The sequence below is a fragment of the Panthera onca genome, chromosome D3 (assembly GCF_046562875.1).
Source record: "Panthera onca isolate mPanOnc1 chromosome D3, mPanOnc1 haplotype 2, whole genome shotgun sequence".
Lineage (NCBI taxonomy): Eukaryota > Metazoa > Chordata > Mammalia > Carnivora > Felidae > Panthera > Panthera onca.
This window is the reverse complement of record NC_138350.1, coordinates 31,027,192-31,043,870: the sequence shown is the minus strand read 5'-3', so window position 1 is coordinate 31,043,870 and position 16,679 is coordinate 31,027,192. Positions and strand designations below refer to the sequence as shown.

General features: G+C 42.9%; 1 protein-coding gene across 5 annotated transcripts in view; it reads left to right on the top strand.

Annotated features, from left to right (window-relative positions):
- CEP192 (centrosomal protein 192) overlaps nucleotides 1-4,067 on the top strand; it is a 130,495-nt gene extending 126,428 nt beyond the window's left edge. For all 5 annotated transcript variants that reach the window (XM_060613177.3, XM_060613175.3, XM_060613173.3 and 2 more), the window contains one exon: nucleotides 3,620-4,067. In XM_060613177.3, coding sequence (XP_060469160.3) covers nucleotides 3,620-3,761 — 142 coding nt within the window. In that variant the 3' untranslated portion in view covers nucleotides 3,762-4,067. The remainder of the gene's footprint in view (nucleotides 1-3,619) is intronic.
- The last annotated feature ends 12,612 nt before the right edge of the window (nucleotides 4,068-16,679 follow it).

Below are 16,679 nucleotides of genomic sequence, written 5' to 3'. Positions count from 1 at the left end.
CAAAAAACACTAACAACATTTTCCAGCTTCTCTACTCTTGAGTCCTTGACTCCCAGCAGCCTGTGGACCTCCAGTCAGTGAGGCTTTGCCCTACTGGTTTAAGACAGGTGGTGCTAGACTGTTAACAGTAGATGGACGCTGCTTAAATACATGAGTGAGAAGACCAAGTGAAGTACACCCCAGGTCACAGAAAAACTTCTCTCCTGACTCCTCCACAGGCTAAAATTTTACATAAAGTAAAGCAGAAAAGCTGGTTTCTTTATACATAAGAATGACTTCTTTCAACTTTGCAGAAGCAAAAATTTGCTACAGTAGCTCACTTGAAAATTTTTACACAAAACTGAAATAATGGTGCTTCTTCTTGTAAGTGTTGAGTGCTTTTGTATTTATCCCAAATATTAGACACTTTGACTTTGAACAGGGGCTCATGAAATACAAGTGCTGGGGGAGAGCAGTGATTAGCTTGCTTTGGCAGGTGGAACAGAATCTCTTCTGAGAATCTGAAAAGCAGTTCCCAGCTTTCTTTTAGTGGCGTTTTTGTTCATTAGATGGTTCTTTGTTCTATGATACCATTAGCTCCACCCTTCCAGAGTAATAATGTGACTTTACTCATCTCAAGGGTACATGAGGTAATCAGTGCCTTACTACAAGTATGCACCTCCCCGGGGCAGTTGTGAGGCATGATGGGGCTGCTTTTACACATGAAAGTGCCCCGAGGCCTTTGGGATATGAACTGCAACATAAATAGGCCAGAAGAGCTTCACCCAGAGGTTCCGGGGGTTTTGTCTAATGCAGAGGCGGGGAACATGGATGGGTGTTGGGGATATACCCCCCCTTTTTTTATTTTATTATTTAAAAAAAATTTTTTTTGTGTTTATTTTTGAGATGGGAGGAGACAGAGCGTGAGTGGGGGTGGTGGGCAGAGAGAGAGGGAGACACAGAATCCAAAGCAGGCTCCAGTCTCCGAGCTGTCAGCACAGAGCCCAATGCGGGGCTCGAACCCACGAACCGTGAGATATGACCTGAGCTGAAGTCAGACGCTTAACCGACTGAGCCACCCAGGCGCCCCAGGGATATACCCCCTTAAAGCAATAGATTATAAGGAAGGTAATAGGGACAAGGAAACCCTGATTATCAGTTTTTTTGTAAAGGTCGTTTTGGGGGCTCTAGGTGACCATCTCTATCATATCTCCATAAAAAGAATTCATTCATGTTCCCACTTAGCCCTGAAAAGCGTTCTTCTGTTAACCTATTGTTTTATTCTAGTTTAATCTCTGCTGTGGCATTTTAGTGACATGTTTCCCCTCTCCTGTGCCCACGTCTGCATGCACCCAGCATCCTGGCAGGCTCCTGCTGCTGACCTGCCAGACCCTGCTGTCTCATTCCCGAGGATTTTCTCACAGAAGTCACAGCCAGGGACAGTGCTGTCACTGAGCTGTTGTTACTTCTCACCAGCACACACAGGAACCAAGCAGTTTGTTACTTCGTGATGGTACCTCGGCTGTGCTAATGAGCTGCTTTTTCCTATACAGAGTATTCCTTTTAAATTAAAAGAAAGAAAAGAAAAATGATGGTTTATAGAATTTTCAGGTTCTGTAGATGGGGGCAGGCAGTGGAGGAGGCAGTTTGAGTGCATGTTCACAGCTACTGTGTCCCTCTCTTAAAGCATCTTTACTCTTTGTGTGCCTGTGCCATAACAGTAGCCCTTGCCTGGTACCTGGTAAGGGATTTTGAGCTAGACCTGTCCCCTGGGTTCAGCATACTTTACTGTTACCTTTAACGTTTAAAGTTGTGTGTGTGTGTGTGTGTAGACAGAGATTAAAAGCAGTTTTTAATAATAGTACAAGGTACTATGGTAAATATATCCATGTTACTTGAAGTGTTCTAGAACTATGTTAAATTTTATAGTTCTTTCTAAATTGCATTCAAGTTTATTCAGAGTATCTGTAAGTCTAAAACAGATGATATATGTTTATCATAATACATTTTTAAAACACTTTCTCAGTTGAATATAGAACAGTTCTGTGTTCTATATTAAAATTTGTTAATGATGGGATCTGTCAGATTTATTTCAGGATATTTTATTACTTTTAGCAATTCATAAGTTATAAAGCCTCTTAAGTTGGCAAATTGTACTACATTATTCTGGGTACTGAAATGCTAACATGAAAGAGAAAATGGTAGTTTGTCAGTGCCGGGCACTAGGTACTGTGTTTTTAAATTTGGACATGGGAAATTAGGGTATAATGCATTAGGGGAAAATAACCCAGACTTAAAAATTTTGTGTGTGTGTGTGTGTGTACGTATGCATGTATTTTTAAAATTCTGCATTATCAGTTATATCCAGGAAAAGGGCTTTGAAATACTAAAACTGTTTTCTAAATTTTTAGCCCACTGCAATTATATACCCAAAAGCTAACACTGTACACAGGAAATGTGTTGGAAACAAAAGCATATATCAGTTCCGATTGCTGAACTTTAAGACATGTAGTTTGGAAATGAGACTCAGGGATGAACTACCTTCCCTCTGAGGGAAGTCTGAAAGCTATTAATTTTCACTCAAAACAAGACTAAAAGTCAGTGACATCACATAGGCTTTGATGAACTTTATGTAGTTTCATTCACCATGAGGATAAAGGTGTATTTTAAGCTCTTGGGACCTGGTTTTGTGAACAGAAACCTCCCAACATAATACTTTTAAACACAGGGTACTCATTACCTGCCTCTATACAGCTGACCCTTGAACAGAGCAAGGATTAGGGGTGTCAACCCCCATGTGGTAGAAAATCTGTGTATAACTTTTGACTCCCCCCAAAACTAAATTTATAATAACCCACTGTTGACCAGAAGCCTTACCAATAACATAGTCAATTAACATAACTTTTGTATATTAAATGTATTATGTACTATATTCTTACAATAAAGTAAGCTAGAGAAAAGAAAGTGTTATCAAGAAAATGATAGTACATCAAGCTCTGGCCTCTTGGCAGCATTTGATGGCAGTGACCTAGATGCCATACTCAGTCTGAGCAGGCTCATGCCCACTGCCTCACTGCCAATGCTGCTGTCCCGTGTGTACATCAGTTCAAACCCGTGTTGTTCAATGGTCAAACGTAATCTAAAAATAAATTTTCAAGACAGTTTTTTAATAAAAGTTCACACGAATGCTGGTGGAGCAGAACCTGCACAGCCCTGTTAATGACCGGCACGAGTGGCATGGGTTCATACTCTCCCCAGTTGAGCATGCTGCTGAAGGAGGGTCGGGGGTCCCCTGTTCCTCTGCCCTTTCTTGAGCAGATGGCTACCTGCCTGCGGACAGAACACTTTCACGTGCAATAGAACAGACCTCTTGTTTCCCTTTTCCTATTTTTTTGGATGGCCAGGAATATATATGCAATACTATTTGAATCAGGTTTTAGATTTTCCCCTTCTCTGTGCCAGTTTCTTGTTAAATAATAGCATTAAAGAAATGAGAACCAAATTTAAACCAGACCTAACTCTGCTGAGTTCTTCCATCAAAATCCGACCGCACCCTGCCATGCACGGAGCTGGTTACAGTGGTGGGTGATGCACGTGCTGCTGTAGCACCAGGCCGACGACCTTTCCTTTCTCTTTCCAGAGCCCAGCATTATATCAACATGCCTGTGCAGTTCAGACCAAAGTCGGCAGGCAGATTTGAAGCTTTGCTGGTTATTCAAACAGATGAAGGCAAGAGTGTTGCTATTCGACTCATGGGTGAAGCTCTTGAAAAAATTAACTAGATACATTTGATGCAAAGTAAACTACATAAGTTATATTTTGGTAACTTCATTTTGTTTTTACACTGCAATATTCTTTTGTATATATTTTGTAAGATTGTTTTGATAACTAGATTTTTGTTTGTTTTGAGAAGCTAATACTGAATGAAGACCTGACTAAAATATCATGTATATAGCCCACAGCATTGTACTTAACTTTTTTATAGGGGACAAGAGAGTTCTATTTTTGCATTGATTATGATACTCTGAATAAATATGGTGTATATTTTAATGTGGTATAACCAGAAATAAACTTCCATTTCCATTGAACCTGTCTTTTTTATATCATGTAATACAGAAATCAGAATATTGCTTTATTCTAATTATTTTCAAGCTACTGGGTCTGTTTTGTGGTTTTGTGATTCCCCCCCCCCCCCCCCCCCCCCCCCCCCTTACACAGTTTCCTTTCCTCTAAGAAATCCCTTCTTTGGTCCTTCTTTCTTTTAGCTAACTGCCCAGATTAGAACAGAAGTGTACTTTTAAAGAAATTATTTTTCTCCAGAGTAGCAGAATTCATATTCTGTGCAAATACATTGGAGAGGTTGATGTATTTTAAGATAGCATTTATTGTAATTAAAGCCAGATGGGACAGCTGCTCCAGAACACCGCATAGAAGGTATGCTCCACAAGCAGGTGCCTGTGGGAAGGCAGTGAGTCGCTGAGGGGGCAGAAGAGTCCTCCCTTATGTCATCTTGAGCTGTGAGGTAGAAAAGGTGACACAGATACCTGGTTTTACCCAGGAGGAACATGATTATTAATTGCCTCTCAACCATTACTGTTAAGTCCCTGAGCCCCAGCTAATAGCCTTGATCTTTAGAGCAACAAAATTCCAGATTGTGAGCAATTGTGTAATGGGTAAGGGTGATCACAGTTGGATATTACTGATGGAGTAGAAAGACCGTGGAATGTGCAAGAAGCTGCCTGGATGGCTTAAATCTACAGCAGTTTGGAAGCAGCGATGGTGAGCTGGAGACAGGAAAACATTTCTTCTTTTCTCTTCTACCTTATTTCTCTGGCTTAGACATTTATAAAAACATTTTTCACAAGTTAAACAGTTGTTGCTGTTACTGATACTGTCCTACTCCAGTTTTAGAATTCATACATCAAATGTCGGTGACTTCGTGATTGAGCATGTATTTATTTGACAACATTCAGCCTCAAAAATTTTGAAATGGTGGTGCTGCTTTTTAAAAATATTTGCCCTGGTCTTTCAGTTCCTAAGAATTGTTACATTTCTGTGTAACCATCACTTTGGCTTTTACATTCTACTCAGGAGGTTAAAAAAAAAAAAAAAAAAAGGTTTAGGCAAACAAAAACTTTAAAAGTGACTCTCCTTCCACAGACCATATGCTTTTATGGGTATGCATTTCTTCCTGTTCCTTCCGTGTGTTGGAAACCTGATGCTTGGAATTTGGGGAACAGTTGGATGTGAACCAGTGGTTGACTGCAGCCAGTCATCACTGTAAAGCAACTCCAGTCACTGGCTCCCTTCACTGTGATCTGCAGTGTGGAAGAACATCTAATGGGCAAAGTTACCAACCCCTGATTAGGTTTCCATCTAGAAGCTGGTTCCCCTTCTTTCCCATCCCTTCCCAGATTGATATCTTGAGTCTTAAACTCTTCAGTAAGCTTCAGGCTCAGCTGGACATGTCCACCTGGTTATCAAATAGGCATCTCAAACTTGGATCCACTCCCTGCCTTACATATGTTTCTCTCTAGCTTTCCTCATCTCCATAAATTTCCCCACTTTTCATCCAGTTATTTAGCTAAAACCCTAGGTTTGGGTGTTCTACCCTCATCCCCATTGACTCTACCGAACCTGTCTCACAGAAGTCCTTCAGTCTGTGTCCAGAGGTGGCCACTGTGGCCCGGGCCACCATCCTTTCAAACCGCTGTCCTTGCCCCCTCCCCACACTGCTGCTGGTGCTCCTGCCTCAGGAAGCCCTTCTACACCAGCAGGCAGAGTTACAGTTTGTAAAAAGGTAGACCAGAGCCAAGGCTCCTCTGCTTATACCATAAAACCTTGGTTTGTGAGCAAAATGTGTTTCAGAAACATGCTTGTATTCCAAAGTACTTGTATATCAAAGAGAATTTCCCCATAAGAAAGAATGGAAACTCAGATGATTCATTCCACAACCCAAAAATATTCATATAAAAGTGATTACAATACTGTAATATGATACAAAATAAGAAAATACAAAATGTAAAGAAAAATAAATTAACCTGCATTTACCTTTTTGAAAACCTTTGTGGCTGGTGTGAGGGAGACAAGAGAGGAGGGTTATTGTGTGGGGTGACTTTCACTATCACTAATGGAATCACTGCTATCTATTGGCTCATTGGAATCTTTTTCTTTTCGTGCAACTTTAATAACCTATCCAATGACACTTGCTTTTGTCTCCTTTTGAGGATTTCACAGAAATGTGACATTGCATTGTCATTAAGCAGATTCATTGCTCGCACTGCTACAGCCTTATTTGGGTGGTGCTTTTGTACAAAATTTTGCTCCATTTCCCACATTTTACACATCTCCTGATCTCATTTGCAGTGAGGGATTCCTCCACACTTTTCTCCTCCTTCTCTGCAGATGAGATACAGATGTAGACTTCTTATAAGATCTTGCAATTTTGGCCACTTTGTACTTCTCAATGATTTCCTTCTTTCACCATAATCATCTTCTTCTTATCACCCTTTTCAATATTTTTCTGAATGAGGCCATTGTATACACTTGCATGGATGTTGACTACAGTACAGTATTAATAAACTCATCATACACTGTATTTAATGTAAGTGGCAATAAGGCAGCTGAGGAAAGGGTCTATATCTGCAGGCAGCCTGACTTAGAATGAAGCAAAGCATTCCTAGGCGTACTCTTGTATGGAAAAGCAAAGGACTGTCCATAGGTGCTTTGAAGTGACAAAAAATACACTAGTGCCAGTTATGGGCACCTTCCAACGTTCTGAAAAATCACTGATTTCTGCCAACTGCTGTAGGTTGAGACCGAGCATCTGAGCATGAAAGATCATCACCCACAATCCCACAGCAAGAGAGAGAGAGAAGGACCATTGGCTCAGTTGTGATCATGTGACATTTGGCATCACGTACTACTCGTACTGCAAAACCTCGCTTGTTTTATCAAGTTAAGACTTATTAGAAAGGATTGCTATTTTTGCGGAACACTTGCAGAACAAGTTACTCGCAATCCAAGGTTTCACTGTATGTATAATTACATTACGCGCAGTCTGAGCCCACACTCACTCTCCTGTTGGCCTGGGCGGCTGTTGGTCATTTGGCTTCTGCCTTCTTCTGTGGCCTCAACTGCTGCTCCTCCAACCACTTGCACCAGCTCTGTGGCTGTTGTTTTCTGGCTCAATCACTAGGGCCTTCTCAGTTGCTGGGCCCTTGCCGTGTCAAGCTCTCCCCCAGATCTTGGTATGGCTGTTTCCTCCCCTCCCTTGGGGAGCCTTTCCTGACCACTGTGTCCAAAGGAACCCTGACTATCTCACATCACACTGCTTACTTCCCATTACAACCCTCTCTCTACCTGACCCTTTCTTTCATACTTATTGACTAATTATCTCCCTCTAAAATGTAAGCTGTGTGTGACCACACACCTAGCTGCCCTTCTGACCACTGCATCCCCAGACCTGGTCAGCCCATGTATGTATGATGATCACATTCATTGTTCTGGAAGTTTCTCTGCACATCGTCCTGATCCAAAGGCCCAGCCATGCTTCTCACCAACCCCAGTACACAGCATCCCAGGTTTCCCCAAGATTTCTTACCTAGTTTCTCACCAGTCTCCTGTGGACTGTTCCTCACCATAATAGGTAAATGTTTATTGAGTGCTTCCTATGTGGCAGGTAGTGTCTCAGTGCCTTACATGACTGTCACCCTAAATTCATATCAACTTCATAGCGATGGACCCTTTCTTGGCAGGGAGGCCTGGGGGAGAGAGGATCAGAGGCCTCCCTCCTGCTGCAACCTCCAGGTACCTGTGACCATGTCTGGGGACAGACCAGCAGATCAGCAGCAGGCTCTGGGCTCAGGAGGGCAGGATGGCCTGGTGTGGATGAGCAGGCCAGGGCTGGGATCCGAACCTTGGTGTTTCTGACTTGGGTACCCAGTTGCAGATAATAGGAACTGTTCTGGAAATAGAGAAAATGTAACATTGGTATATGTCTTCTTTTAAAAATTTGATTCCCTTTGTAAAGTGACCCTGAGATCACAGATGAGTGTGTCCCACCTGGGTCACACATCTGACACATGATCCTGCTTCTCAGCCAGCCAAGATATTTAGCAGGCAAGACCCAAAGTTCCGTAGAATTCAGGGATGATTAATGTGCATCATTACTGATTTAATTAGTCCAGAAATGAGACCGGGTAAGAGGGCATTTGTTTTTAGTCTCCAATTAAACTCAGGGATGATTTTATACATAGGATACATATATTTTATGGGACATGGATCTCTGGGTAGAATTAAATTGGGCTATGTCTCACAAATATGAACTTGTTCTCTTTGTTTATTGAGTGGCTTTCCTCCCTTTTCGATTCAGTATTCATTTTCTAAAATTTTATATTTAACACGGGGATTCTTGTTATTCTATAGAGGTTTGATGAAAACCTTGTTCTGAAGTGAAAAGTCTATTTCCCAACATCTTCCACTTAGTGAGAATTAATGCATCATTCCTCTCAAAGACACATCCCCTGGCTGCTGCTCATGCTGGATGCCCAGCCTGGCTCAGATCTACGGGTGTCATGTTGCTGGCCCTCGGATTCCAGCCGCCGGCTCATTGGCCAGCGAGTTTGACAAAGTTTACTTTTCAAATTGTGTGCGAGTTGTATCTTTTTAGGTGGCTAACCAGCTCTTATTAAATTTCAAAATGCCATTGTGATTCCCATAACCACACATGTCCAGCATCCTGCCAGCTCCCCTGTGTGCTGTCATGCTGCTTTACAAACAGTGCTCCTTGTCCCAGACCTTCCTAAATCCTTGAACCCTACAGGACCTTGGTTATGGAAATTATTTGATATTGCTACTTACTCTGTCATTTTAAACAGGCCAATGACATATTAAAGCAGTGAAACTAAACCATTCAAATACTTATTTTAAAGAAATAGCTCACTTGTTTTTGTGTTTTTATACCATTTCCTATAGCTTGGATAAGAGAATGAGCAGATAAAAATGTTCAGAGCTGTAATATTCTAAAAACAGTTGCTTTGTAAATAAGGATTACTTGAGTGATGGGTGTGGTGGGCATTATGGGCAGTTTCTGAGATGGCCCAAAATGATTCCTGTCTCCTTGTGTTCACGGCCTGTGTAATCGTTCCACCTGAGCAATGTGCTTCTAACCTCAACATTGGTGGACGTGTCATTTCTATGATTAGATTACAAAGAGATGTCCGTCTTGCCGATAGACTCCCGCTGGCTTTAATGGAACGAGATGCCATCTGGGGAGGTCTTTGTGGCAAAGCACTGAGGACAGCTCCCAACCAACAACTGGCTAGGAACTGAGGGGCTCAGTCTAGCAGGTCAAAAGGCAGTGAATACTGTGGACCACCATGTAATTGAGCTTGAAAGTGGGTCCTTCCCCAGTTGAGCCTTCAGACAAAACCCTAGTCTCGTCCAACCCTGGGTTGCCAAGCCAGGCCCCCCACTCCCAACCCATAGAAACTGATATCATACATGCTTATTGTTTAAGTCACTAAGTTCCTGGTAATTTGTTACGCAGCAGTAGATAACAAAGTGATGCTTAATGAAAAACTGCTGCCAGTGTAACAAGCTCATATAATCATCCACATTGGTAAATAATTACATGTAATGAATGGAAACAGTCCAACAACTATTGATCTTTCTGTGATTAGAAAGCTCTTTTTTTTTTTTTTTTTTTTGAGTTTATTTATTTTGAGAGTGTGTGTTTGTGAGCGGGGGAGAGGCAGAGAGAGCAGGGGGGAGAGGCAGAGAGAGGAGAGGGAGAGGGAGAAACCCAAGCAAGCTCTGTGCTGTCAGTGCAGAGCCCGATGCGGGGCTCAGTCTGACAAACTGTGAGATCATGACCTGAGCCAAAATTAAGAGTTGGGATGCTTAACTGACTGAACCACCCAGGCGCCCTAGAAAACTCTCTTTTAGTTTCAAATGGACACTCCCCTTTATGCCCAAGCAAAGATCTTGGCATACTGGAACCAAGAATCCTATAAGTTTTCAAATGCACACTAAATGATTATAAGCAGTTAGAGCTTATTGAGCATTTAGGGAAACAGAATGAGAGCCTATGTTAACTTACCTCCAGTTGCCAGAGCGCTGGACTTGTTTGGACAGGAAGGCATGTGGGGTGGGTGGCCCTATGCCTAATGGACCTGAGCAGCACTGGCTTTGAGAGCGTGGCATTGAGGTATAGGAGGAGCTAGGCGGATGAAAGCACAATTGGACGTTTGGTCCTCCTTGGCATTGTTATAAATTTTATTCTTACAGCCAGTGCCTAACCTGAAAAATACGTATAAGCACATGGAAGCGATTGTATTTAATTCTACAAACAGGGTTAGCATACACAGCCTATGGCAACTTTCTTACTATGACTTCAGGTGGGACAGGACACTGCTTGGTTCAAGCAGATTCTCCTTATGTTGTGGCTGATCCATAAAACTGCCCTTGTGTAGGAATCAGTGTGAGGAAATGCAGTATTTTATGCTTTGCCACATGTAAGGCTTGGGCCCTGAGAAGCTTTGAGGCAGGGCCAGAAACACCCTCGTCATCTGAATGGACTCAGCAGGCATCCTCCACATCCGTGCTGTGAGGGGGCAGGACTGCTGGGGAGAGGGGGCAGGCACCAGCGCCACTTGACTGTGGTATAGTTTTGCAGAGGGCACTTCTGTGGACGGAGCACTATGTCCTCAGTCTTGGAAGGTGATGCTCCAGCAGCTTCTTTGGCAACTGTCTTTATTAAAACATCCAGAGGCCAGTTTGTTCTGCTGCTGGGGCCAGGTGTACCTAATCCCTCTGGTCCAGCCTGCTTCCCCCTCACTTGCTTTCCACAGGCAAGGCCACCGGGGGGTGGGCCTCCCAACACCTTCTCTTTCACAGGGACACTTTCTCCACAGGGGGACCTTTCTTACCTGCCTTTCAGGTCCTCAGGGAAGATGGCCCATTGACTAATGGGTAACTGTGTTGAATGATGCTCTGTTGAGTGTCTGTTCCATACATTCAATTGGAAGTGCTATGAGGGCAGGGACCAGGGCTGGTTGGTTTACCTCTGAAGTCTCTGCCTAAAGTAGTGCTGGCTTATGATAGGTTTTTGTATGTTTTGAATGAATGAATGCATCATCACTGAAGTTTCCATGTCTTAATATTTCAAAGGAAATACCAAGAGTATATAAATAATAACATAGGAATGGATGGACCCCTGTTTAATACAATGATTTTTTTTTTTTAAAGTGGGCTCCACACCCAACGTGGGGCTTGAACTCACAAGCCTGAGATCAGGAGTTGCATGCTTACCAACTGAGCCAGCGAGGCGCCCCTAATAGAATGATGTATTCCTATCTCAAGCCACAAGCAAATGTTGCTAATGTAAAAGCACTAGAATCAGGAGCAGGCTACCCTGTTTACACCATAGCTGTCTCATGGTGTGGTCCTGATGGCCTACCTGCTGGCACCTGTGCAGGTGAACAAGGGGAAGAGATGAGATGGATCAGACAGGTGATTAAATTGTTGATGTGTGTTTCCAAGAGATTCCTTTAAAAATTATGAACAATAGGGGCGCATGAGTGGCTCAGTTGGTTAAGCGTCTGACTTCGGCTCAGGTCATGATCTCACAGTTTGTAGGTTCAAGCCCTGCGTCAGGCTCTGTGTTGACAGCTCAGAGCCTGGAGCCTGCTTGGGATTCTGTGTCTCCCTCTCTCTCTGCCCCTCCCCTGTTCACACTCTGTCTCTGTCTCTGTCTCTCTCTCTCTCTCTCTCTCTCTCTCAAAAATAAATAAACATTAAAAAAATTAAAATAAATAAAATAAAAATTATGAACAATAAGCATTCAGTCATGTGACTGGTACAAAATTGATATACAAAAATCCATAGCCTTTCTGTATATAAGAAAATAATAACGGACAGTCAGAATATAATGGAAGGCAAGATGAAATACCTAGGAATAAAAGTATAAAGAAATGTGTAAAATGTACAGGAAGGAGACTTTAAAGTCTCCCTGGAGGACACAGAAGGAAGCTTGAATAGGAGGAGGACATGTGCTCACCACGCCACTGAACAGGAAGCTGTACCATGAATCACACAGGCGGGCCTGGTGGTGACCCCCCAAGACTAATGCTTTGCAACCGCTGTTGGTTGGGGGTTTTCCACAGAGACAGTGAAGGGTCTCAACCCTCCAGCTGCGCTTGGAGCTGGGCCTGCAGCTAACTGTCCAGCTGCCACGTCTTTGCTTTTGCCCCACCCCCTCCTTAGCACACCTCCATCAACCTAGCACCTCCTTTATTTAAAGGGTAAAATCCTACACTTAACATATATCTTTATTAGAATTTTACATGTCCTTTTAATTGCGCTAGAGTTTTGTGAATGTTGCACAATTATTGCCGCTTTTGTTACAAAGTTGATTTTAAGTAGTCACCCCCAATTTTAGCGTGTGAATGGAGGCAGGTTAGGAATACGTATTTTGCATTACAGCGGAAAGACGTTTTGAAGAAAAAGTTCCAGTAGTTAAATCTGTCAATTCTCCCTAAACTGATCTCATTATTTAATGGCTTTCAGTAACAATACCTACAAAGTATTTTTTAGGTGGAAAATTGACTCTAATGTTGATATGGAACAATGTCATGCATAAGTCACCAGGACAGTGCTGAGAAAAGGTAATGAGGGAGGCTGGTCCTGCCAGGTGTCAAAAACAAGGCTCCAACTGTTGGCCTCCTGGCACCGTAGAGAGGTGAGGACACCCCAGCCCTCAGAGACAGCAGAGCAACCTCACCTTCAGCCTCACCCCCAACCCCTGGGCAGGGAAGTCAACTCTGGGCCTTCTCCCCTCCGTACCAGGGCCATGGGCTACTTGTGGTCTGGCTACAGTCTTAATTCAGGACAGGAAGTACTAGGAAGCAACATAGCAACATATGAAGCTCATATTTGATCTCCCATCTGTCAGTGGAAACCTGTGGAAAGAAATTGGTGGTGTGATTCATTGGCCACTTCAAACTATAACAACCTCAATGAAGATAGCCTGGATGAGACTGGTTTATGAAAAAGTAATGAAACAAAATGGATTCTGGAAAGACCCAAATACATATTTAGTATATGGCAAATGTGGCATTTTAGTGGAGAAAACATGGGTTATCCCAAGATATTTTCCAGATGAGTTGTATGTTAAAAATGAAATTATAAAAGTCCCAGAAGAAAATATAGGACAATTTCAGTTCATCTCTTTATTTATTTATTTATTTATTTACTTATTTATTTAGAGACAGCAAGCGAGCAAGGGAGGGGCAGAGAGAGCAAATCCCAAGCAGGCCCTCGCTGTCATCGCAAAGCCCGATGGGGGGCTGGATCTCATGAACTGTGAGATCATGACCTGATCCAAAACCAAGAGTCAGATGGTCAACCAACTGAGCCACCCAAGCACCCCTCAGTTAATTTCAAATTACAAAACAAAAACTCCTATAGGAAGTCCTGTAAGGAAGACTGAGAAATTCAACCACGTACAAATACACACAAATTAAAATTTTCTGGGTAGAAAAAGCATAACCACAGTCAAAAGACAAATGACAAGCTGGGGAGAAATTTACAACACTGTAAAGGGGCTTTAGATGTTAATAAAAAAAAGCAACAATCCATAAGAAAATAGGCAAAAGACATGGGCAGTTAATAGAATGGGAAAACAAATAACTAAAACTTTTTTAAATAAGTGCTTTTAAATGACCTCGGTCTCAGTGGTCTAAACTGACGCATTTGTCTTTCTCACTCATGGGGCAGGGAGACCTGTTCAAATTCCACCTTCTTATTTAACTAGTTGTGTGACCTTGGGCAAATATGACCTGTGCTTCATTTTCCTCACTAGTTCAATTACCATACTAGTATCTATTTCCTAGATTTTTTGTGAAAATGAGTATTTGTAAAGTGCTTAGAATGGTGTCTGACACATAAATGATATAAAGTTGTTTATTTAATTGTAGTATTATATAATTATATATATAATTTTTATTAAAAAAATTTAAGTTTACTTATTTATTATGAGAGGGGGATTGGAGAGAGGCAGAGAGAGGGAGAGAAAGAGAATCCCAAGCAGGCTCTGCACTGTCAGTGTGGAGCCTAATGCAGGGCTTGAACCCATGAACTGTGAGATTATGACCTGAGCCAAAACCAAGAGTTGGATGCTTAACCAACTTAGCCACCCAAGCACCCCTAATTATATATGTATATGTGTGTGTGTGTGTGTGTGTGTGTGTGTGTATAATATTTATTTTTGGGAGAGAGACAAAGTATGAGTGGGGGAGGGGCAGAGAGAGAGGAAGACACAGAATCTGAAGCAGCCTCCAGACTCTGAGCTGTCAGCACAGAGCCCGACGCGGGGCTTGAACCCATGAACTGTGAGATCATGACCTGAGCCGAAGTCGGATGCTTAACCAATTGAGCCACCCAGGCACCCCTATATATATAATTTTTGAAACACCAGTGAATATTCTATATTTGCTCTTTTTTCCCCCGTTTTACTTAAAAGTATACCTTGGAAATCATTCTGTATCAGCACATATAAAACTGCCTCATTCTCATTAATGGCTGCCTGGCATCTTTGTATGGCTGTGCCATTATTTATTTGACAATCTTTATTTGATAGACGTTTTGGCTATTCTAATATTTTTCTATCATGAACAGTGCTACTAAGACTGTCTACATACAGATGTCATTTCCCATATGTTCAAGGATATCTGTAGGATAAAATACTAGGAGTGGGGAATTGCTGGGTCAAAGGGTATGAGCAGTTTTAATTTGGATAGATAGTGCCAAATTGCTCTCCATGGTGGTTGTACAAGCTTTTACTCCTGCCAGAAATGTATGAAGAGCGCCTGTTTCTCTACATCCTTGCCAAGACAGTGTGTTGGCCAACTTTTAGCTTTCCCACTCTAATAGGTGAAAAATGGTGTCTGGTTTAATGAGCACAATGGCTTTGAACACTGGGAGCAGAGCCCACCATGGCAGGTACTGTGGCTGCCCCGCCAGTAGCTATCCCTCACCCACTTCCCACCAGGGCTGACTCCAGCAAAGAAGGCCAAATATGCCAGATTGGCTTGCTCTGCACGCCCTGCAGCTGAGCTCAAAAGCGAGAACCCTGGGGACAGGACCCCTGTCCTTCCTTTTGGGCTCTAGATGCTGTCACATGTGACCTGGAGCAATGGCAGCCATATGTGACCGAATATTGACAAATATATGGATAAGAAGACACTTCTGGGAATGGGCGGGGCAGAGGATGATGCCCTGGGCCACCTAGGCCGCTATGGAGCTGCCAGCCCAGACATCCCATTGTCTTACAACAGTAACAGCCAACACTGAGCTAGGATCCTGCATGGATTACCCTGCTGGTGTGCCGGGAACCCTCCAATGGCAGCACCCTGTAACAGCAGTTGCCTCCAGGCAGAACCACAGAACCTTTGGATAGATAGGGGGAGGGCTTGCCTTTAACCGGACTATTCTAAATTTTCTACCATGTTCAAGTATTAGCAATTTTTGTAATGATTTTTTTAAGGTAAACGTAACAAATGAATTGTTTTAGTAAGAGATTTTTTTTTCCCACCAACATTCAGGAAACTTGACGGAAGGTATCACTTATTAGTTAAGGTGATTAATGCCCAATGAATTGGGCAGCCAAATGTTAACTATCTATAGTAGCCCTTTTCAGAAGGCTTTTGAAGTGACACCTCCCAGTAAAATTCCAGATGGATTCTTTCCCTCTGAAGAACCTGCACTCCAGATCCCCACTATTCTCCTGCGGAGGCTGGAGTCCCTCTCTCGCCCACAGGAGGAGCCAGGGAGCCAGATGCTCCACATCGCCTCTGCTTACGAAATGCTTCAGTTTGGTGTTTACGGCAAGACACTGAGGCTTGCAGAGCTGGGTGTCTTGGTTTCCTCTAGTGGTCACCCTGGAGAGCCTTTGGTGACCTAGACTCCAGGTCTGAGAGATCTGGAAAAGTTTTCTCAGTCATTCTCAACTGCAGGGCTGTTCCCTGACACCTGGCCTGTCTGTGGGAAGTGAAATTTTAACCATGCCTGATACCTTTGTTGACAGTGATTCTGTGTTGCATTCCAAGTTTGGCTGCCTGGTGTTTTTCTGTTCATAAGTTTTACTTATTTGAGAGAGAGAGAGAGAGAGAGAGAGAGAGAGAGAGAGAGAGAGAGAGAGAGAGAGAGAGAGAGAGAGAGAGAGAATGAACATGCACACAAGCGAGGGAAGGGCAGAGAGAAGGAGAGACAGAATCCCAAGCAGGTTCTGCACCATTAGCACAGCAGCCCGATGTGGGGCTCAAACTGTGAGAGCATAACCTGAGCCAAGATAAGAGTTGGACACTTAACTGACTGTGCCACCCAGGTGCCTCTGTTTGTTTGTTTGTTTTTTATTTAAGTACAGTTGATAAGGTTTTCTGTTATTTTAATGTTCATCCTAGATTTAATATCCAGCAGGTTTTACGTGTTTCTGGCTGTTTAAATCTTTGGACATGAGGCACACCTCTATTTTCACAGTGCTGAGGGCAAGAGTGACGGGCAGCTCCCCCAGAGGAATGGCTCTGGCCAGGGTGGTCTCTGGCCAGCGAGGTGAGCCTTGATTTTTAGGGTTGCTGACTCCTTCCCAAGCTGAGCTACCCCCAAAACTGATCAAAGATCAGTTACTAAGAATGTCAGTC